The 24,788-nt window shown below is 47.5% G+C and overlaps 1 protein-coding gene across 4 annotated transcripts in view; it reads right to left on the bottom strand.

Annotated features, from left to right (window-relative positions):
• The window catches only part of LOC116844388 (steroid receptor seven-up, isoforms B/C), a 335,737-nt gene that overhangs the window by 79,705 nt on the left and 231,244 nt on the right, over positions 1-24,788 (bottom strand). For all 4 annotated transcript variants that reach the window (XM_032815851.1, XM_032815849.1, XM_032815850.1 and 1 more), the window contains one exon: positions 1,409-1,963. In XM_032815851.1, coding sequence (XP_032671742.1) covers positions 1,409-1,963 — 555 coding nt within the window. The remainder of the gene's footprint in view (positions 1-1,408; positions 1,964-24,788) is intronic.

Here is a 24,788-nt window from a genome sequence, read left to right as displayed (position 1 = left end):
GAGAGAGAGAGAGAGAGAGAGAGAGAGAGAGAGAGAGAGAGAGAGAGAGAGAGAGAGGCAGGGAGGAGAGAGGGACGCGAGAAAGATATACATATACAGAGAGACAGAGAGAAAGGGAGATAGATACATGGACTAGAGATTGGCTCCGGAGAGCGAGAACACGCTGGGGGCGGGCGACGGACGGAGGGAAGTAGAGAAACGCATTGTCTCAACGGCTCGATGACGATCGCGGCAACGTACGTACGTCCGCGCCACCGCCGTCACCGTCGCCGCGCGGTGCGCTACACATTGTTACGTCAGTGAATTGTCGTCATCCCGTCGTCGTCTCCTGGTCCCGACGGGGATCGCGCTGCTGGATGACAGTCGCGCGTACCGGCGGCGATAATATCTCCGCCACGTCGATTAGACGAAGCTACGGTCAGCGACGACGAGCAACGGACGACGTCGGGTGAGAGGGACAGAGAGGAACACATAGAGTCTCGTCGTGCTCTAGAGAGAAAGAGAGAGAGAGAGAGAGAGGGACGGGGAGAGAATTCCGCTTACTCTCCGCTCGGAGAGTTCTTCCGGCGCTCTCCCGCCCGGTACGTGCTGGAAGCATGAGGCTTCGCAATCGGGGAAGAGAGAGCATTGTCCCTCTCGGCGCTGCAAGCCTCTCTAGGCCCGTCGAGGATCGGGGCTACGTGACAACGAGCGTCTTCGAGATAGCATCGTCATGACGATTATAGGCGGAACAGGCAGGCGCGGGTAACACGGACGTCGACCGAAGTATCGTGCACGCGGAGAATACGTCGCGGAGGCCCTCGCTCGTGCTACAGACAGACGCGAAAACCGCGCCGAGTGCGCTGGTTCCTTTCGTTTTGCTTTTTCAGTCGATTCAGAGCGCGCTCCTTAGTTCCTCAAAGAGAAGTCGCTTGAAACGCTTTCAGAGCGACCAAGAGCGCGAGACCTTCAGCGGCTATCGAGTTCATGAAACGTACACGTAGATCTTGGGATAGAACTGTCACGGCTACACAAAGTAAAAGTACCAATTCTTGGACACGTATCTAATCCTGAACATTCCTATCGTTTTGGTCTTTAAATACGAATATTTAAACTTTCGACATAGCATATGTATATATATTTAATGTATGTATATATATTTTATATTGAAAGTTTAAATATTCGTATTTAAAAAGACAAAACAATAGGAATGCCCAGGAATAGATATGTGATCGGACATTAAACATGATGATTGGCGCTATCATGCTATTTGGATTTAATCTCTCTTATTGTATAACTTATCTTATACTAAAAAATTACTCCAAAATTCCCAGCCCACGCGGTTCCTTCATCGTATATCGAACGTTACGAGTCGAGTGTTTTCCCGAATCAGTTTCAGTGGAGAGTAGATAAGAATATTTGGTCTTACCTGTGGTGAAGAGGACGATAGCTTTGAGGCAACTGTACTCCGCGGTGTCGACGTGTAGCGCCTTGAGCTTTTCCACTTGCTCCTGGAAGATCCTGATGTGGTCCATGAAGGCGACCACGCGGTCCGCCGCCATCGGGGTGGCATGCAGGCCCGCCGCCGCGATGAGCGGCGCCACATGGAGAGGCATCGAGCACTGGCTCGCGTTCAGGACGAACAGCTCGCTCCACACTAGCCTGAGCAGGGCGACCTGGTCCGTCACCTGGAGATCCGGGAAGAACGGGATGTTGCGGGCCCACTCGACCGCCGAGAAGAGCAGCCTTGCCGCGAGCTCACACATGTTGTCAATGCCCATGATGTTGCTGCTGGGTTGTACGCATTGGCCATATCTCGTGGTCGGGTAAGGTTCCGCCCTGAGGAGCAGGCTTATGTACGACTGGAGGTAAGAGTGTCCGTTCAAGTTGGCACACGCGACCGCGTCTCCGTTCGTGAGGGCGAACTGGCCCGGCAGACCCGGCAGCTGGGGTTGCGACGGTGGTACCCGCCCCCTCTGCACGGCTGAAACAAGAACGAGCGCGTCGGAAACGCTTGATAATGCTTGACAGACTCGTCTTCACCTAATACTGTGATCTCGCTGTTCGCGTCGCACGGCACACGTTGCGTCATTGCTCGGTCATCCGGATCCGTACAAGCCCGCTCGAGCGAGGAGCGGCGGATCGGGACGGCCGACTCGGACGATCGATCTATTAGTCGATCGAGTTCGCAGAATTTTTGTCAAGCCCTGTTATAAGTATTGCAAGAAAATGTGAAAGTTGCGTGCAAAATATGGAATATATTGACACGTACAAACACACGCGTGCGCATTGATTGTCGTATTAATTTCCGTTGATTTTTACAACAAATTAACTGATAATTGTGAATTACATTGATACCAGGGATAGGTATAATTAAAAAAATGCAATGTATGTGTGATACTGCGTGTGTGAAATACAGGGTATTTCAGTGAAGATGTGCAATCTTCTCCTGGACGAAATGTCAGTGGACTGAAATGTTCGCGAAACATTTGGAGCGAATTCGCGAAAATTCAACAAAAAAGAAAAAATTATCCATAGGAGAAAAGAATTAAAACGCTTCATCTCGTTTTATGGACTCCCCGTTGACCGTAAATCGAATTTTTCAGATGCAATTAATTATTATACTTGATACGTAACCTAATGAGACGCGATAGTATCAGAGCAGCGGTTACCAGTGACCGTCACGGCGCTTCACGTATCAATCACGCGATTCCGTATTACCATTCGGGGTCTTTCTTTTTCTCTTCACATCCTCTCCCACGATTTTCAAATCCGCTTTTACGGCACGCTTTGTAATGCCGACGTGTCCCAGTTTACGTGCCTCGGCCCGAATCCTCTGGAGGATCTAAAGGGATTTTGATGCTCGCTCGCTCACGAGTGTATTTCGACAAGTCCGTCGACGTGGACTTATCTACGCAGTCACGCGTCATCGAGTTCGCGACTTTCGGTGGCGGTGACGACGATGAGGAGGAGAGAAACAGGCTCTTTTGCGTTTCTCTCTGCGCGACGAGATCTCGGTCGAAATATTTCTGCCGTATATCTAAGTAACGGTTAACCGACTCCCGAGCGCGAATACGCACGCTCGTTGACCACCATAAATACATATCGACTGTTACATCAAACCGCTCGCCGGTGAGTGACGTCAATGTGAAGAGACGGACAGGCGCACTTAGCGATAATGTAGGCGCGATGAAAAGCGGAGCGGGATCATACGCGTGAGACCAGCGACGATCGCCCAGCTCTCGTACACGACTCTCCTTTTGGGTGTCAGTGGCGAAAGGGCGCCCTCTCACTCGTCCGGTTGAAAATCCCGTGCCAAAAATATATGGCGATGATCGGCTTGCGTCACGCTTGTCTATACGCCGACAGTGTAAATTTCTACGTCGCTCAGGGCGATCATTCTCGACAGGCGTGACGTAACGAGCGGGTCATCCTCTTCTTCTCTTCGGACAGCGCTCGCGTCGACCACCGTGTAGCTAACGGTCCGTTTTACCCAGGGCGTTCGAGTGTCCGCGCCTCGCTCGCGGCAGGACTTGGAGGATACATAACGCACTCGTTATATCTCGACAATCGGTACGCTCGCTACTTCTAAGAAGTCACCGGCTACGACTACGAGGACTACGGGGACCAGGATGTCGAGGACTACGAGCAAAGAGGAGGATGAGGAGGAAGAGGCACGACACCTGTGCCGGAACCCGGACGAGCCGCGGCGGTCACGCGCAGGCACACTCTCTCGAGTGCCTGCAAATATTGTGCAAAGGCAAACACGCGGTGCCATAACGCGGCTCGTTCAAGTACACGCAAACACGGCCGATCGCCCGAGGGACCGGCGATTCGATCGGAACGGCGAATTTCGTCGAAAGCTGTGTGCGAGCTGTGTTCCGGTTCACCGACCGGCCGTCCCCGTCGTCGTCATCATCATTATTTTTTCGCATGCTTACGTGGCATTCGAAAAGTACATGGCCTAATACAGAAATAACTTGGCCAAATTTTTATTACCTTATTTCGGAGCTGTATTTCCTTTATTAGATCACGTATGATAATATAGAGTGATGTGTCGAAGGAATAAACAATTCCTAGCCAACTCTATCAGACTAGTTTCAGAATAGCAAATTCTCTAAAGGAGACTAGGTTGCTTCGGACTTGCTCACTGTCCCGTTATGTCGCACTGAGATCTATAGAAGGTCATACCGATTAGTATCTGCCAGTTTGTGGAACTGCATTCCCATCTCTATACGAAATGCAGGCTCTTTATACGCATTTGAAAGTGCACTTTATGATTTTCTCCTTGCTAGAAGGGCTACCTCTGTTAAACTAACTAAACACGTTCATTCACTCTCTTTTTCCATCTTTATGTTGCTCTGTATCAAATCTATGCCTACTTTTGCTCACTGTAACTTAATTGCGCTTCAGAGGAACCTCCCTAGAGCGCACAATAAATCTATCTGTCTATCATCATCATTATGATCATCATCATCATCATCACATCATTGAGGTTAATGCCCGTTGCAATTCTCAAGCAACGAGCTGTTTTGTCTCATCCTTTTTTGCCACAGCGCTATTAAGTGAATTTCTAATTTCGCCACATTGCGTTGCTGTCCATTTTTCTTGCTGCGTCTCGCGAGACAACGATGTACGATAACGTGGGCCGTCGATGACTTCCTACGACGACGGGGCTCGTCGTTGATCGGGCGGGGATGTGCGACGGGTACCACGTCGTAGCTTCCCGTGCGCGATCATGCGAGATGTCCTGCGGACCGTTACGTACTTATAAACGCGCCTCTGCCGCATTCTCCGGGCGCGATTACCGCGATTATTGCCGGACCGCGCATTTTTTCTGCGTGCGAGCGAGCACGCGGATTACACACACATGCACACGGTGGAGGAGAAGGCGAACGACGCTATTACTCTCCTCCGTTGAGTAACGACCGCATGAGAGAGCGTGCGCGCGCGCTCGCGCGCGATTGTCCACCGTGCGCGATTGTGCTCGTCCGCGTAACGCAATTACTTCGCGTTACTCGAGTGTGCTTTCACTCGCGATAATTGGCAAATGACGGGGCAACGCGTGCGCGTGACAATGCTGAAAACGAGGCGGCCGGAACGAGCTGCCGGCGCGAGCCTTCGTAAATCTGCGCCTCGGCTCTTCTCGCGCTCGCTTGCTCAAGTAGATAACGTCGCCGGTGAATTATTTCAACATGTACATGACGAATGCCACGGTTGGAGCTCCCGCCAAGGTTGAATTTAGCGATAATATTTTTCGATCTGTGTGTGATTTAGGCCAGAAATTTGGCACGTGTTTTCCCCGAGTGCTTGATTACGTGCTTTTTACAAATGAGCCGTACGACGAAGTGAGAATAATAAGAGTGTGATGAATTATAGTAAAAATGTAATAAACAAGTATAATTTTAAGTCAATAAGTGTCGTCGATTTTTGGTCATCGTCGACATTCTTATCTCGCTGCAAAAAGTTTGCAATCAACTCCCTTGCGCGGGAGGCTTTTATTGGCCCAGAAATTAATCCTTATATATTGAGAGAAAAAATATCTGGAAAATAAAAAAATATTTATTCGGTGGGTACTAATAATATACTTACTTATATTAATATACTTTTTTATATATTATTTATGTACTTTTATATATACACACATACATACATACATACATGCATATATATATATATATGTGTGTGTGTGTGTGTGTGTGTGTGTGTATATATATATATACTTATGCACCGATGAAAAAATTGTTTAAAATTCTTTTTAAAACCTCAGCTTTTCATAAGATGAGCAACTGTTTATTCTATTTAAATAAAAAAAATTAGATTTAAGTAAATACGTACTCACAGAATAAAATGTTTTTATTTTATTAGATATCTTTTCTTTTACCAGAACGATTGAATATTTAAGAATCTGAATAGTATCTCGCGTTCAGCTTGATAATTAAGACGTCAGAATTAAATTTCAATTTCTTTTTACGCCATTTTCTATGATTATTTTTGACGAATCCCGACGCAACGTCGCGATAAAATCGCGCGCGGCTGACAACTGGCAAAAAATCGCGAGCACTCGATGTAGCGAGGAAGCGCGCGGAACACCGACGACATTCTGGAGAACACTCGATCCTCGGAACGCGGAACCGAGAGGCAACGTCGAGGGGACTCGAAGCCCGCAGCCGAAAGGGAACACCGTCTAGGACGTACCCCGGCAAATTGCGACTCGCAAATAACAACGCGTGGGCGTATGTACGGTGCACCGATGCAGTGCGGTGCGGCTCTCGTGTTCTCCGGGGAGATAGCCGCTCTCGAGAGCGCGGCAAGGAGAGAATGGGAATGAGAAAGGCGGAGAGCTCGCTCTAGCTCGCGAAACAGACTGGCGGGGTGGTGCGGGACCGGGAGAGAGGGTGGCGCGTTAAAAGCGAAACGGGCGAGGGGCAACGGCGGAAGGAGAAGAAGAAGACAACGACGAAGAAGGAGGAATAGGAGGAGAAGAAGAGGACGAAGAGAGCAGGAGGAACGGAACCGAGCGATGCGCCAGGAAGGGAGTCTTTCACGTACGAGGTTCTCCCGCTCGAGAGAGCCGGGACTCGAAGAAACGGCGCCCTGCTGAGAAGCGCTTGGATTCCAACCTCCGCCCCGCGGCTAACGAAGGAATGGGTTCTCTCTCCTCTGGTCTCGCCCTGGTCCCGCTCTCGCTCCCACCTTCTGAGTACTCCTCGCGAGGAGAGGAGGTTCCAGACGAGGGTTCCATCGTCTCGCCGCATCGGAATCGGGGGGAACGGGGAGGGATCGACGAAAGTCCATTTAACGCACACGAGACGGCGAGACGCGCGCGGCGCTTCCGCGATATCGATGCATCGACGATGAGGCGAGAAAGGGCGAACGAACGGGACAGAGAGACAGGGTAAGAGGAGCGCGTACAATGACGCGAAGTTGACACGCGAAACCGGAGATAAACATGTTCCGAGCATGCGGGTGAGCTTGTCCAGATCGGCCGATACCGCCGAGAGTGATTCATCGGCGGTGACTCGCGCCGCTCCTTTTTCTCCTCGTTTTCCTCCGCCGACATCTCTCGGCCCGCCTTCTCCAAATCGTCCTCGTAATCGCGTACACGCTCGCAGCTTGATCCTCCGCAGCGACGGAAAAACGAAGAGCGAGGGTTGTTGAATTACACGGTAGGTTAGGGAAGCGCGAGGTATGTGTGTGGAGAGAGATGAGAGGCGGTCGATCAAGTACACACGAGGAAAATGGACAACGTAATGTATCACGAGATTTCGCTTTCGCTGCGAAGGACATTCGCAAACTACCTCTGTGACTCCGTTCATTGCAATCTTTCCTTCACTTGCTCACTTTTCACTCGTCAAATGGCGTTCTCTCTCTGATCTGCGCGTGTACACATTCAACATCTAGAGTGAAACATCCAATTAGTGACATCTCCTTAATTATTGATGCTCCAGGCAAAAATGTTGGGTTTTCTTGCGGTCAATACTTAAGTTAAACTTCTTGCCTGCACACTATAATTCCAAAAAAGAAGTTTGCAACTAAAATTATGAGCAATCATCTAGTCGCAAAAAATCAACTTTCTCCAGAAAGATGATAATTATTGACTAAGGAATATCATTGACAATTAAATGTTTTATCTTATCCATTTAATTCGAGCGCAGAGATATCTTTCCATAGAATGCAGACAAGAAATTTAATGTCATTACTAGCCACAGGAAGAATCAAGTCCTTTTTTCTAGAGCGTCAAAGGGCGATTAAAGGGATGTTAATAATTGGGTGTTATTTTCTACATCTTTGGGGAAAAATATGTCCAAAAGTATTGATTTATAACAAAGGTTACGATAGTTCAAAGTTGCTAGACCCAGATTGTGCTGTGTATGTCCCAAAAAATATAATTGTACACGGAGGGTTAACAATATTCATATTATATTCATCAACTGTACCGACATTCAAGCATCCTCGCAAAATTGGGGCGCTCCGCTAAGAGAGAAACAGATAGAGAGAAAGACAACATTTCGCAAGAGAGTGACCACGAGAGGAAGAGAGAGAGAGAGAGAGTGAGAGAGGAGAGGAAGAGAAGGGGAGAGAGAGAGAGAGAGAGAGAGAGAGAGAGAGAAAACCAAGCGGATGGGAACAGCCAGCGCGTATCGTATCGACCTGGCTGGGTTCGCAAGCAAAACCGGGACGCTGTCCCGTGGTCCCGGCGAGACGATCCGCGAGAGAGGCGGACGCGCGAGAACGAATCTCGACGGCGCGGCGGAGGATGCGAATTAGCATGATGCGGTTCCCCGATAGCGCCGAGCGCGCTCGCGAGCGCGAGCGGCGTAAGCGTGTATACGGTACGGTATGCAGATTCGGTACCGTTACCAACCACCGTAGCCATCTAACCGAGACGCTCGCTCGCTCGCTCGCTCGCCTTGGCTCGTACCTTAGCAGCCCGCGTGACGTCGAGTCGCAATCAGGCGATACCGTCTCCGCCGTGCTGGATTAACCGCATCGGTCCGAGGTTTCTCCTCGTTAAAAGACTCACCGAGCCTGAGATGCGCCGCACCATGATCCCCGATAGCCGCCGCTGCCGCCGCCAACCACCGTATCGTGCACCGCGTCGACGGCGTTTGTCGGTATCTCTAATTATCGAAAGGTACGAGGTGGGAGTGCGTTTAGAAGCGAGCCCGGCGCAAGGTAAGTGTGGCACTCGCGGATATTCGAAATGACTCTCGCTTCTCTACGAGACGCACCTCGGATTGAGCGACAGGAGAAGCGCCCCGACCTCCGTGATCGAGTGTCCAAGTGGACTTTTATGATCGTCACGAGATAATCGATGATGGGATTCTTACAATTTTTTTTCATTCATGCAGCAAATATAATGTCGTAAATTAATCGTTAAATTTGCATCACACAATGCTGTAAGTGTGTGATAATTAATACGACAATAAATTTATCAAAAGTTATTCTCAGATTTTCATACATTTTACGTAACATATTGTTATGAGTCCATTCTAAGATAGATATACGTAAATTTGGCAGCAACTTTAATCGATTAATAAAGGTAGAATCTCTTATAAATGATTCGCATGGCACTCATATTTGCCACATGAAACAAAAAAATAGAAGTACGAAAGAATAGAAATAGAAAAAAAAAATAGAAAAAGATCAAATTTTATTTAAAACAATATGTCATGTGAAAAATATAATATAAAAATTTAAATAATATTTAGTAAAGTTACTGTTGTACCGTAAATTTGTATAAATATGTAAAATGAGAAATTTATATAAATGTATGATGTGAAATTAATGATGAATTCACAGCACGATGTATTTACTTCATAAAAGTAATTAAACAGATTGTAAAATTTCCTATTGTTTCACGTCGTGATAATCATGAAATTTTGTGTTGTGATAACATTTTTTGATTTCTCTTCTCCTATTTCTATTTCGTCACTCTATGTCATACGTATTAGTGCCATATGGACCACTCATAAAGGACACAACCTTTACACATTGCCCAATGAAGTCACTGCCAAATTCATGCACACCTGTCCACATGAGTGACTATGAACTTTTCTCAACAGGTTTCTACGCCAAACGGGATTACACGGCGTGGCGGCTTCAAGTGAGCGCGTCAATCGTGGCGGGATTAAGATCGATGAAAAGAAAAATAAAAAGGAGAAGAAAAAATACGGCTTTTACCAGCGATGGAACAGCTCATCCGACAAATTAAAGACTGCTTCGATGAAAAGATAGATTGCTAACGGTAGATTTTTCGCGCGGCGGGCCACCGTCGAGTGAAGTCACCGACGTCGACGTCGACGTTGACGCCGGTGGCGATGCCGGTGTCGAAGGTCGTTCGAATCAATTCGAAAGCAGCACCGCGAATCAAGCACGTTCCCACCATGGAACCTTCCGCGCGGAGGCGTGCGTCTTTCGCGGTGCCTCACGCTGCTTTCCCTCGGCGAACGTGATGCTACACGTCGAAGAAGCAACGTGGCTTCATTAGCGCGAGCTCTCGCGACCGTCGCGAGGCCTCGATATCTCGATAAAGCGGAAGAATCGCGGGAGGGGGCAGGTGAGGACCTTGATGCGCACATCGAGGAGACCTCATCGGGGAGCGGTCTCCGTGCGGCCAACGCGTGGCGTATCCTCGGAGGAGTCCGCGGGACGTGGATTGATGATCCTGGCGCGCGGTTTGAAAAAGGGGGAACAACCGTGAGAGGGAGCTGAGAGGGAACGCAAGGGAGAGAAAAAAGCGGCGAGGTCGAATCTACCTATCGCTTTCTTCTTTTCGCGCGTATATGGACGTGACTGCTTACGATTTTGTATGTGTACTCTCGCATACGCGTGTATGTGTGTGTGTGTGGGTATATGTGTGGGTGGACCTATGCGCGTGTGTGTCCACCGACGGGACGAACTGTCCGTCCCGGCGTGACGCACAATGTGAACAACGCGCTCCGTGGTATCGCTCGAAATAATTATAAACATCGGGGAGTGACGATCAATCTTCCGCTCCTCCTCGATAATAATAAACGAATTACTGGGATGATGCGCGCGCGCGCGCGCGCGGATAGCCGCTAGGTCGCAAGGGAAGACGAGAGGAGAGAGCTGCAAGATGCTGCCGCGAAGCGCACAGGGTGGAAAGCACGGAGGGCGACGAGGACGAAGAGGAGGGAGCGAGGCGGCGGCACCCGCGGAGCGCGTGATTTAAAATGCTAATTCTTTTCGTTCACGGCGACAGCCGCGTTGATTAAGACGGTCGTGCGGGACGACGCGGCAAAGGAATTTCATTAGCGCTCATGACGTACGACTTAGAAATTTAACACGACGCCGGGGACTGTGCATCTCGCGCGCACACGTCGTTCGCGCGTGTGAGTTAGGTGGGGAGGGAGAGAGGAAGAAAGAGAGAGAGAAAGAGGACGGGAGAATGAGACGAAGAGCGAGAGCGCGCATACGTGCGCGTGAACGAACACGTTGTCTGTCCATCGTGCATCGTGGAAGATTTGCTAGGCATCCAGGTGGACGTGCCGTGAAAGCGTTTCTCCTCGCGTCGGGAGCGGATTCTAGGAACGCCAACACGAGACACGACGGCGCATCGACGCCTCTCGTTATGAGCGACCGGCGGAAAGTGATACTTTGTGTATTATTTTTCCTCACTTCATCTACCATCCTTCTCCCCCCTAGCGACCTGTACGCAAAGACACCTTATCTTCTTCCAGTTTTCCCGGTCGCGACTCCCGATTGCCTTATACGCGTTTCCGGAGACGGCGTTTTATCGCGGTCGTTCGGCTTTACGTTCGTCACTCGATGAACAGTTATCGGGGATTTGCATAATTCGCGAACGAGAAACGGTAGTGCGGCCGAGAAATACGCGGCGACGATCGTCCCTCGTCTCGGCGAGAACTTTCTCGCTACCTTGTCGCGAAACGGCACTACGAGATCGCCGGTGGATTTTGGGGCGCGTGTCGCGACGTTAACGTCGCATGAATATTCCGATCCCGGCTCGGTCGCGATCGTAAATGTCGACGCGCGGAATTCGACCGAACGCCTTAGCCGATTCATCGTCGATTTGGCTGACTGTTGCCGAATATCATCAGCAACAACTCACTAACTTGTTCACCTACAATTTACGACAGCAACACACGGCGAGAGGAGAACGAGGGAAATGTTCTTTCTTCTTTTTACATGGCCCAGAAGTGTCCCATTTCACATCATTTCATAATTGTCATGACGTGAGACAAAAAATGATCAAAAGAGTGCAATCAAGTGTCTATAGGCCACTGACTTATACTCATGACCAAAAATCCATGATTTTGAAATTATTTTGGGTTAAAAAGGTTGGTGGACTGCAAGTGCCAAAGTGATCAGATTTCAGAGATATGGCCCGTTGTATGAAAATTCCACTTCTACGAGATGTTAATCTCGAGATACACACTTACGCAAAAACTATCTCAAACCTAAGGTTTAAAATCTGTGGTCTCGATACTGTGAAAAAATCTGTAACCAAATACTGACAGTCACAAGTGATAAGTCGAGATATGATTGTTGCGTAGTAAGCGCAATAACAGCAGCTGAAGTTCAACGCGAAGAGCATTGGCAACATCTCGTGGAAGTGGAATTTTCAATATCTTTGAAACCTAAAACGCGATCACTTTGATATATTTATAATCATATTTGCATATTTATAATCTATTTATTTTAAGCCCAAAATAGTTCTCGAAATCTTTTGTCATGAATCTGGGCCACTCTTTGCCCCAAACAATGTGTTATGTTAGATGACAGCGAAAATTTAAGTGTAACTTTTAATAAATTTGTTGCCGCATCAATACAGCAAAAAATTTATATTATTGTATAATGTAAATTTAATTAATAATTAGCTCGATACACACAATATATTTACTTAAAAAATATTATTAAAAACATCGTAAAGTTTTTCTATCACATTGATTAAGATTGGATTAGGATACTTTTATCTTACAGACATATTATTCCAAGCAAATTTTGAACTCTTCATTCATATTTCTTCCGTATTCCAAATTTTTTGTTCTATATGATAAATTTTGTGTGCTATAACCGCTCATGAGAGACGCAGCTTTTACAAATCGACTAGTAAGGTTGCTGCTAAATTTACATACTTACACTTGTTTATCTGGAAAGTGAGATGTTACGCGATACCGAGATACCATAATATTGTGAGCTGCTTTGATAAACGATCAGCCGAGAAAACGAAGAATCCAGTAATGTATCGACGTGATAACGTCTTTACTGGATTCCACGCATTCTAAGCTCAACGAGCGAGTCCGGCAACATCTGGTGATCACGTTCTGGTCCGATTTTCAGCACTGAGGAATGCACCATGGAATTAATGTTTTTCGAGGAGAAGAAATATCGGCCCATTAACATAAACTCCACGTGTGCTCTTAACAAACCGAAGAGCTCCAACAACAACGACGACGACGACATCGTCATCGTTGTCCTCGTCGTGAGTCGAGAACGGTGACTACACTCGTGAAACTTTCTTGCGTATCATCGGCTTATATTGCCGACCGATATTTCTCACATTCGTGCCGATCTTAACGGATATGCGCGGCGCCTCCTCTACGGCGATACGTTTCCACGGACCTAAATACCTCGCAGGTGAAACTCGACGACTCACCGGCGTGTTTATCGATCCGCGACATCCAATGTTTTACGACCCTCTGGAACTTACATCGGCGGCAATCGCGAGGAAGTCGCAACGTGCGTCGTGTCGCGAAGTGCTAATTGCCCGGTATAAGATATTGCAATTATTGTCGCCGGTCTGCCATAAAACAGAATCCTCGTGAAATCGCGACGGGAAACGTGAGTGCACACGCGCGTTATCGTTTCCTACGACGCTTGGCTGCCGCGATAATCGAGACGAACTTGCTTTCAAACGATATAGGAAATATCCAAGTCGCGATAACACCAATGAGTGATAACAGTGAAATTCTATATAATATACAAGACGTCCCGGAACTCGCGATCTTAATTTCATCGAGATCCTCTGAGCAAATTGGAGACGATTTTACCTCAGTGAAAAGGGATATTTTTATGACGATTTTTGAAGTTTTAACATAACATATCTTTGCAAGTAAACTCTAAATTAAAATTCTATTAAAATTCTATCAAACTTGTTTGAAATTGATTCACAAAAGTCATTTTCTTATCCCCTTAACCGCACGAAATTTAGTCCGCGAAAAGCCCCGCTTTTCCTATCGCTTATATCGGGGAAATTATTGATACTTTGATATTCTCCGAAGCAAACTTAACTTTAAATTCGTAGAAGCATATCTGGCTAAAATTAAGGTTGTAAAATCTGGGACACTCTGTGCAATACACTGCGAGAACTTGTCGCGACTTTTGGTGTGCGAAGAAAATAGAGAAACTTCCATGGGATTTGTGAAATTATGGGTAAAGGTAGCATTATCACGTTTTAAATAACCGACATCCTTGTGTCCGTGTTTCATTTCTACGACGACGCGAAAAAGTGCGCCGTAAAGAACGTCCGTTCGCCGGACATCCGATGATTCATCATAAACTTGAATACACTGACGATAAATACACCTCAAGGACCATCTCGCTCCTTGAGGACCACTCTATCGAAAACCAAAACAGAACCATAACGAGAAGAAAATACCTCGAGTATCTCTTTCTCAGCAGCTCAGAGTTTCTGGCAAATGACAAGGAGAGAAAAGATATCGTAGCTTCCCGCAGACAGAAAAAGAGAGAGAGAGATAGAGGGGGAGAGGAAGAGAGGGAGAGAGAGAGAGAGGGTCACGCGGTTGGCAGAAAGAGAACCGACGAATCGTCCGCCTACGATCTCTCCTCGACAACGGCGACGACCTACATGAGCCACCGCACGAGGTCATTGGGTCATCGGTTAGGCGTCGTGCAAACGTACCAACGTCATCCTCAAGCTGTTTGCCTTCGGCCGCGGTTTAACAAAATCCCTCGAGCGCGCCCGGCAACATTCACACCAGAGTGCCACTCATTCGATCATCACGATGTACCAGTTTCACGCCCGCTCCTTCTTCCTCTCCTCCTGCTGTTCCTGTCGGTTATCCTTCGCTCTCACGGATTATCCTGACTCGTGTGTGTTTTCAAAGTCGACGTCGCTTTGACAGAAACAGGGAAGAACACGACACGCGACGGCTCGTGCCAATTTGTAGCACGTCATCGGCTTGATCGGTTCCATAAAAAAACGCACGTTGCTGATCATTATAATGTTGATAACGAATGATTGGTCAGTTCGTTTGGAAACAAAGTTTGGTTAAATTAACGAAAACACGTTTGACTTGTTCATTATTAATTCAGCTAAGCTGCTTTTTCTCCACATATCTCATCCGGTTAATATGGATTCCTGCAAGTAAAGCCTGATCTACAATATGCTCTTTGCGTTCTGTTTCTTGTCTTCTATCTTTTTCTGGCTTAAAGCTTAAGGTTTGAGTCAGAAAGAGATAAAGAGAAAGAAGCAGGAAGCAAAGAGCATATTGTAGATCAGGCTTAAGCGAGTCTCGCGACGAATTCTCCGGCGCGATATCAGCGCCGAGAGTTCGCCTGGGTGCAAACGCGCGTCCCTCCGAGCGAAAGGGTTAATTCCCGGTGTGCAGGTTCGCGCGAAAAATACACATCCGCGCAAGGCCCCGCGGCGAACCCGCTGCGGAAGGCCTTAATAACAGTAGGAGCGCTTCCTAGTCCCGACGTCCGTCGTCTCCTCTTCCCTTCTCCGAAAGGGGTCGCTATTTCACGATCTATCGAGCTTTAGAATCGAAAGATCACCAGGTACTATGCAAATAAAACCGTATCGTGTCAACAAGAGCGCGCAATTAATCGCGATTAATAAAATTGCCTTTGAAATTTTGATCCTACTCAACCTTTCATCCAATACTTTTTGATATTCTAAAACCTACATATCAACCTCTTTTGATACTATTTAACCTACCCTAGTCAAAATTTTGATCCTACTTTCAGCCTCACTATTCCATTCAACATCTATTTTGACACTAAAGAAAATGAAAAGGGAAATTTCGTACATCATCAGAGTCAAAGTAGGAGTAAATTGTATTATTAGAATTAAACCTACCTTGCTAACTTAACTCCTACTGCGTTGTAGAATTAAAGGTTTAACATAAGGTTAAAATTTTAACTCGGAATAGTCGTCATTTTCATCTCATGTTTTGGGGAGAGAAAGAAAGAAAAAAAAACACATTGACATGGTCGCAGGGATAATACGTGAATGTTTCTCCAGGTGATGCGGGGAGAACGTAATACCAGGTGACGTAGATTCGCGAGAGCACGCATCGGCATTGTTAGCATTGGTGATCCGAGCGAGTATGTTGACTGACTCACAGTTTGCGATGCGTTTCCTCCAATCGTTCCTCGAAAATGTCAACGCGGCCGGGTGACGAGGGTCAATCGTCGCCGACGAGGCGACGTGAGACGAGCGCGAAATGACGAGGAAAGCGAGCGGAGCGGAACGGAATGTAGGATGACGGTGAAGCGGGCGGAGCGCGAGGGGAATCGGCCAATGCAACATATCACGTGGCCAATGCAACACGAAATAATTTTTACATGCCTAATAAGTGGGTGCCCGTGGATACCCTCGGGCGGCAGTTCCGGCTCGCGGAAGTGCAAGAGAGCAAGAGAGAAAGAGAGAGAATAGGTGGTCGAAGCAGAACAGAGCAACGCGTCTCGCTGTTATTAAGATTTCCGCGTTTTCGTTATGGTACGACGAAATGCGCGAGAGGAGAGCACGAGAGATGACTGTGAGACATATCGGTCTCTCTTTTTGAATTTTCGGCTTTAAGCATCTTTTGACTCTTTCCCCGTCTATGCATTACGTTGATATCTTTGCATGAGACATGAAAGTATGTGTTACGTATGATATATTCTCTCTTTTGCAGACAATAAGATATTTTTTTACAGATAAGTCGAGGTATATTTGTTCTTTTTAAGGATGCATTGCCTGTATAGTCTCTATAAAAAGTCACTTTTAAACACAAAATAGATAAATCTGTAAATTTTTCCAAATTTTCTCATTGTTTCTGAGATATAGGCAATACATCATTGAGATATTCTAAGAGAATATGAAAAAGAACTTCGCAGTACGAATATTTCAACAATCAGAAATTTTTTTCTTTTTTACCATAGTTTTAACTAGACTTTCTGTTTAAAGCATAAGAGGAGAGACTTCAAAAGTTTGCTAGACAGGGGAAGGATTAACTGTTCGAGTGAGATATCTATTCACGATATGCGAATGACGCATCGTGCGTTCTTCGACACACAGCGTGGTGCAATTACATAATAATATCCGACAATTGGGCAGATCATGCGAACGGCTACGAATCTGGATGCCCGGCACTTCAGCTCCGACGCGGTGAAATGATATTTTTCCAAGTAACGACAATCTGTTTACGTAATCCTGAGCGTGTCGCGACGCTCGTCAACGTCGACAGTCCTGGTAGTAGTGGCGGGATCGCATATGTAATTTGTGGAAGATCGAGCTGGTATAACGGCCTAGCTGCAAGGTCGTCCCGCGACTCGCTGGCGATATCCAGCGACATATAGATCGTCTAATAATTATTAGGTATACGGCAGCTCGCGCTTACCTGCTGGGCGGTTGCACTTGTTCCGGCAACCTTGGCACCGAGCCGGTTCTCACGATCTTTCCGCGCTAAAGACGCTCGCCTTCCAGACGTCTTTACGAAATCACGCGTCTTCGACGCGACGCGTGCTCTTCGTGTTTAACCCTCCTCACTCCGCCGCTCCGTCGTTTATTCGACTTGCCAATCATCCCGATCACGAGTGCATATTGTTTCATCGGGTATCGCTCTCTCTCCCCTCTCTCTCTCTCTCTCTCTCTCTCTCTCTCTCTCTTTCTCTCTTCCCTTCGCTCGTGAGAAGAGTGGCATAATGCGGAATTCGCCGATCGCCATTACCCGGACCGACCGATCGCTATTACTGAACTGGATCGCTATTACCCGAATAGAAGACCGCTATTAGTCTGATAGGAGGTTCCGGCAGATTAGACGCTTCTTTTAATAGAACTTATCGAGCGCAACCATCACGATTATTAGTGTTGAAACGTGCTTTAAGGTCGAGTGCGAGCAATCGATCTGATATTTGCATTCGTATTCTTTTTTTCAATTTGCTTATTGAGTCGACTCAAAAGTAATTTTCCATAAACACTGAGCAGATGTTGAAATGAAAAAAAAAATTTTTTTTTAAGAAATATGCCGACAAATAAAGTGTGTATTTCCTAGTGGAGAAAATATTTAAATTAACCTAATAGAGTCCAATTTCTTAAACAGGCCAGTATATTTCGAATATTTCGAAAACTGAATCTGGCAGACAAAAATATTTCAGACAAAATTTATGAAGTTTTGAGCAGGAGAGACTTTGAATTTTAACTACAGTTTTTCGCCAAGTTCATATGGAAGTCAATTTTGCTTTTTTTAATAGAAAATAATACTTTTTGTAGCAGATTTTAAAGAGTCGCTTAATTTTACATAGAAAGTCCCTGAGATGTGTATAACTTATGTCCAATGGTTTAAAAGTTATTTAGCAATGAAAAATGCAACTTTGTTGATTCAAAGGGCAAGAGCCCTTTGAATGTTACCATAAATCTGTCGCTGCGTTTTCATCAACTTAGATTTCCTGACATTTCTCGTTCACTTTAATTCTCTCGCGAGGGTACGATACGTAGATGCTCGCTATTAATCCCTCAAACTGGTCTCTGACGTCGTTCTCGCGAACGAGAAGCCAACTCTGATCCCCGCGAACTCGATGCTAGTGGAACTTTACGATAGTCATAGAAACGCTAATACCACGTTTGGGATAGCTATCGAAACATTGTCTCACATTGTTGAGGACTCTCGATAGTCGAGAGCGCGATATCGCGACACCATTCAACACTCGAGGGGTGGCTATGGAAAGGTCAGGAGCACCGGGACTCCCCTCGACGACTTTAAAGGTCCGCATTATCGTCCGTAGCGCGGACATAAGGGAGACGCGAACGTCGCGCAGCTAAGGGTTCATCAACGTTGCTGTCGATTTTTCGCGGAGAATCGTGCCGACGTGGCGTCGCGAGATTTGCAATGGAAAATCTATAAATAGGTGACCTAAGATTGAAAAATAATCCAGATCTCGCGGAAATGAAAAGATCATGATTCTATGCGATCGTCCGCGAATATTGAGACGTCCGTACGTGACGACGTGGCTCCGAGGATCCGCGCGCGTAATCCTGATCCTGATCGAGCTGCATCTCTCTCTCTCTCTCCCCTCGCCCTTCTCAGCGAAACACGCAGGCGATAAGTTCGTTAGCTCGAACTTCTGGGCGGCGAGCAGTCGGGTTTACGACAGGACAGCCTCGGGCGATCCTTCGTCCTGTTAGGAGCTCCACCTCCTTCCACTTCATCTTCTTCGCGCGCAGGAGCGCGCGCACGAGTTACGTCACGCGGCCGTATTTATAAACGCGTGTCGTCACGTGCCCGAGTTAATTTCCTGCCCCGACAAGTCACCTGCTTCGCCGACTTCGACTTCGAAGGTGAAGCGCGCGCGACGCGAGCTGCGGGCACGCGAGATCTCTCGGCATGGCCCGGCCGCGAAGGGTCCGGTTCCCATCGAGATATCATCTCGCGATTGGCCCACTTTCGATTACGAGCCCATTAATCACAAATCGCTGCCAATTACGATACTAGTGTTGCCCGATCGTCGTCGGGCGATCTAGCTGGAGATCGGCGCGACTGTTGTGGTATTGGGAGAAATCTTCCCGGTCGGCCGATGTATAAAAGCGATGAGAATGTACGCGTGTGTACAGCGTTGGGCATTAATCGATTAAAATGTTAGTTGACTAAAATAATAAACGGCAACTCAGTAATCAAAACTAATCATATGTGAAGTCACGAATAACTTAAACGGTTGAAGAAATTAATTACTAAGCAGAGTTTGGTCTGTGATTGATTACATACTGATTAATAATTCGTTTTCCTATAACTACACAACTGTAGGAAAATAAATCACGAAAATAGGAAGATAAATCATGAAAACATTATTAAGTCAATCAGTCAGGGTCTCGCTTCTAATATCGTTAGAATATTACTGTAAGGTTGTAGATACATAAGAATAATAAGTCAAAACTTCATACGGTTTAGGGGTTTTAACATTTTTGTTATCCTTCGCTTTCCCACATGTGCTATCTATCTTGTAGAAATTGAAGTCTACTATATCAAAAAATTTACTATGTTACTTCAGATAAACTCTACTGGCAATTTTCATTCCTGCACCAGGATGTATATTGAAATTAAAGACAATATATTCGAAAAAAGCTTTCTCTCCAAGTATGATTTGATCGCACGATTATGTCAACATCATCTATTATGATTACGTTAATGAAAGATTTGTTTAGAGATCACGTTATTTCTTTGAAGTAGGTTGACCGCCGATTTTGCCGATACCCAACGACTTTCTTTTCCTCAGTGTTCATGAAGCGATCGCGTCGTGTAACGATGACAGACTGTATATTGCGAATAGTCCTCTATTCTCGCGCGTTTTATCTCGCGAGAGGACGGATGGGACGAAGAGGAGGAGGAGGAGGAGGAGGAGGAGAGGGCGATCGGGCGATTCCACGAGCGGGACGATCCTCCCTAGAGCTCGCCTCGAATCCGGCCGGGACTTTCGCAGCGGCTCTCGAGAGTTAATCGCGGCGCGATTAACGGTCGTGATTGCGACTCGCTCGGGCGGCCAGTCGGCCCGCGATGGGCCCAGGATCCGAGGGGCGTACTCGATCGTTTACGGGCCCTCGGCATGCTTTTCCTCCACGGAGTGCGCGCGCTCTCAGATCCGAGATACGCTCGCTCAGTCTAAAGGGGAAAGAAACCAGCGTGCGAAACGAAGGAAAAATGCCGAGAAACCCCCGAGAGTTGCCGCTTTTCACTCAAAACGCGCGCCCGATCGCGAATATGCCCGATCTGTGTTATCGCGGTAAAATAATCAACTTTGCGCCTCGTTGTCCCGGGGTTTTCTCGTTTGCCGCTACATCTCGTACACTCGATAATTCGAGGCTCGATGCGGCGCGCGCGCGCGAGAGGCGTGAAGTAATAGGCGCTATTTCGAGATAAATACGTAAGTCGAGTGTAAACGCGAGTCGCTCTGCAACTTGTTTAGCCTACGCGCTGCGGTGCAGCGACGAGAAAAACGCGTTTTTTCGCAGGGGCACGGCCAGGGGAGCGGTGCGACCGCGGACGTTTAGAGGCAAAGGCCTCGTGTGTCTTTTGCCGCTTTGCAAAAGTATCTCGTTAGACGCGGCGCGCGAGCCGAGCACTCTTCTCGCGGGTGAAGCGGAGGCGTCAGAGGAGAGCCGGGCGAGGAGGAGAAGAGCGCCGATGAGAGAGATCGGGAGAAAGAGAAAGAAGGAGAGAAAGAAAGAGAAAGAGAGAGAGAGAGAGAGAGAGAGAGAGAGAGGCGGAAAGGAAGAAAGAACGGGCCGAATACACCTGCGGATCGAGACGGCCGGTCGGGAGAGAGAACCAGTCGACGCGGAATAACTGGTATTAATACGTCACGTAATTACCGTGCGAGGGGATATATACCTGTGTGTATACCTGGCGCTGCCTCGGCGGGGCGGCCGCTTCGAGTGGGCCGGAGGGCTGCGGGGGGAGGGGAGCCTGCCATAACCGCGCGAATACGCTCTTACGCGCGCAACAGCTCACGCACGTACCAACGCACGCACGCACGCACGCATGCACGCATGCGGGAGGGCTCGCTTTTAGACTCGCGGAAGATGCCGGGGAGAGTATGCGCGTCGTGCGAGGCAGTTTCCAGGCGAGCGGAGGTCGCTCCGGGCCATGCTTCTGTTCCGAACCATTATGATAATTTCGCCGGAAAGAAGGTTACCGACTTCGGCCGTCGGCGACCACTCTTCGGTTGCCAGAGACTCACGGCCGTCTGTCCGTTCGTTCGTTCGTTCTACAGGGGATCGCGTTGGAACGTGTAACGCGCGACTGGATGGACAAACGAACAAACGGCAGCTCGGCTCGCTATTATGTGGGCCCGCTAATTCGACGCTATCCTGCGCGGCTTCGAGCGCAGGACAGTCCCTAGCTCGGCCGATGATTTAGGCGTGTGTAGTAATAGGGACACTTTGTGGCGGACCCCGTCGTTACACGTGCGTTTCCTCGGGGTTTTTTCAACAGAAGCGCGAATTCAAAGCCAGAATTGCGCATTCGCGGCGCAATCTTCCCCGATTAGTTAGCACCTCGGTGATCACGCGAATGCGATTTCGCGGAATCAACTTTTGCGGTAACTCTTCCGAGGAAACTATGTCTCGCAATTGATACAATGACTGTCGCGTCAATTTCCGTTCGTCATTTTTTGATAAAAAATATTTAAGAGATAACAAACATTTATTTGATGAATACTAATAATATATTTACTTCTGTGGTGTAAAATATATTTTCTAAATAAGAAAATATGTTTTCTTGTTCCATTTAAATAAGAGCATTTAGATATGAGCAAACATGTTATTAGTATCCATCGAATAAATATTTTTTCATTTTTTAGATATTTTTTTCCCAGTGTAGATATTTTTTTCTCCCTAATCTTATGATTTTTTTAATTATCAAAAACATGGCAAATATACTCAATTTGAGACTGGTAATCTTTTAACTGTATAACCGATTTCTTAAATGTAATTATTTATCAACGAAAATAAGAGCTAATAAGAACCGATCTCAAGATAATACGGTAATTTAAACTTTACTACGAGAGGATAAGATTGTCAGACAGTGTAATTAACGCTAGAATTACCGACAGGTGATTAACGACCTGTTTCTATTAGAATCGTCGAAATGACAGGTTCTTGGGAAAATACCTATAATGCAAAAAATATTTGTTCTCTTCAGTTCTATTCAATGTCAAGTAAAAACATAAAATGCACCGTTATAAATCGAAGCAATTTTTGTAAGTCACAAACTCGTAATTTGTGGCAGCTTTATGCAGCAATTCTAGTGTTAATTATGTTTTGTATGAAACTTAACGAGGCTTCATAGTGTCACAATGCCGAGAGTCATACCACTTGTTAATTGCACCATTTGGATGCAAGATTAGGGATGAGTTTCCTGTTGGCGCGTTTCTATCATGCGTAAATATAATTATTATAATTTTAAAGAGCACACGCTCTCTTCGGAAAAGTGGATCCGTCCCGCCGTCTTTCCAAGCCGCGGCATTTTAGCGGCCCGCGCAGAATTTACTGCTTCAACAGCGAAATTTATTATTGATCGGACTTAACGACGAGAGCGCGCGTTCGCGCTATCGCGCGCACGATCGACGGCGCGCCTGAGCGATCCTCGAAGTGCGGCTGACGCGTATGAAATTTATTACGCTACATTTATCGCAATCAAGACCGCGCATCGCGCGGCGTTCTCCAACTCGAGCGTCTTCCGAGGCGCACCTTACCGTCGCCGTCATCGTCGACTTCGTCTTCGTCTACGTCGTCGTCGTCGTCGTCGTCGTCGGCGTCCCGACGTTCTCCGCGCGTCGCCGTCGCCACGAGATCGAGATCGCATCTTCGTCTGTCCAGGATCCTCGCGCGGCCTGTCGCGTAGTTACGAGGCGTGTTACGACGATGGCCGACGAGGAGAAGGACGAAGAGGAGGACGAAGATCGAGACGCCCGGGGAAAGAGAGAAAGAGGGCGAGAGCGACAAAGAGGTACAGAGAGGAGGACTTCGCGAGACGGCCGCGAGGAGAAGAAGAGAGAGAAGACGCGCGAGCGGGAGGGCAGGCAGGGAAGAGACGGAGATTGAGAAAGGGAGAGGTCGGTGGAGGTTACAAGGTTACACGCGTCCAGAACAGGGCCCCGCGCGAGCGAGCGAGTGAGTGCGCGCGGTGAGGCCCGCCTAAGGTTCCCACGGTGCCTGCTCGCGGCGAGGCCGGCTCTCTCGCATGCTACTCCACGCTATGCTCTTACGCTATACGAGCAACATTAAGGTTGAGGAAGGCATGGAGAAACGAGCGACCTGGGCGAACTCGTCGAGGAACGATGAAGAGAAAGAGAGAACGAGAAAGGAGGATAGAAAGGAGAGAGAGAAAGAGAGCGCGGTCGGAAAGAGGTGGAGCGCGCCTCGATGAGAGGAAGAAAGAGAGAGAAAGGGAGAGAAAGAAGAGAGAACGGGAGAAGGCGAAGGTGGGACCACGCAACAATCATGTACGCGGCGCGTTATTAATATCTGCTTTCGTTCACCTCCGCCCGCCGCGGTGATTCGTAAGCGCGGGTCTCTCCGCCGAACTGGCTCTTGTGCGCGCGCGACTGGTTCTATGAGCGAACTCTCGCGCGCGCTTCGTAGCCGAGGAACAGAGAAAGAGATAGAGAGAGAGAGAGAGAAAGAGAAAGATAGAGAGAGAGAGAGAGCAAGTGAACGAACGAACGAGCAACTAGAGTTTTATGGGTTAGCCCTGCCGTGAATAATGCGCCGGCCGTGCACGCCGGCTCGCGTGCGTGAATTACGCGCCGAACGTGGGACTTCTCGTGGTCTCTCTCGCGTTCGGTAACGACCTCGTTTCATCGCGAACGTCCCGCGCTCGATAGTCGAGCTTGATTCACTCGACGATGATTATTTTATTAACCTTCAGCGTACAATGTTGGGGTCTATGGAACTTGATCGAATATTCGACCGTTCATCAACTTTCGTAAAAGGTTTGGGTAAATTGCAAAAAGGCGCAAATCTGTTTGCAGATTTTGATTTGATCGCGCTACTGTTTTATCTACTAAGGTCTTTCTGTATTTCTAGAAAAGAAATGAGTCCAGAAATATTGACTTTCCACAAAGTTATTATATGGCGGTTCGAAGTTACCCGAACTCGACAGACCTAGATTGTATTGTATATGCTGAAATAAAGGTTTGGTAATAACCATCAGGCCTGAATAAAAGTTACAAGATGCTTTGGTGAAGAATAGCTTCGACTAAAGGTATAAATGAATATAGTCAGATAATTTGGTAAATATTAACAAATAACCTTAGCAAAACTTGATGTCTGTTGTCAAGGCTTGGTAACTGTCTCCCGTGAAACATGGACCCTGCATGATCGTTATTGGTTACTCAGACGGCGACGTTCAACGGCGCCATCCACGTTTCCGTTAATCTGCCACATACCCGCGCCGCGAGACGCCTGGCATCGCTCGGAGATTATACCTGCTCGTTAGGCGTTAATATCAGGTGCCGCGTGCGTCTTCTCCGGACTTCATCGCGATCGAGAGCGAGGGAGAGAGAGAGAGAGGGAGAGAGAGAGAGAGAGAGAGAGAGAG

The sequence above is a fragment of the Odontomachus brunneus genome, unplaced genomic scaffold, assembly GCF_010583005.1.
Source record: "Odontomachus brunneus isolate Ranch 3 - 2012 unplaced genomic scaffold, Obru_v1 Obru_scaffold_041, whole genome shotgun sequence".
In the NCBI taxonomy this organism is placed as follows: Eukaryota; Metazoa; Arthropoda; class Insecta; order Hymenoptera; family Formicidae; genus Odontomachus; species Odontomachus brunneus.
This window is presented reverse-complemented; position numbering and strand designations above follow the sequence as displayed.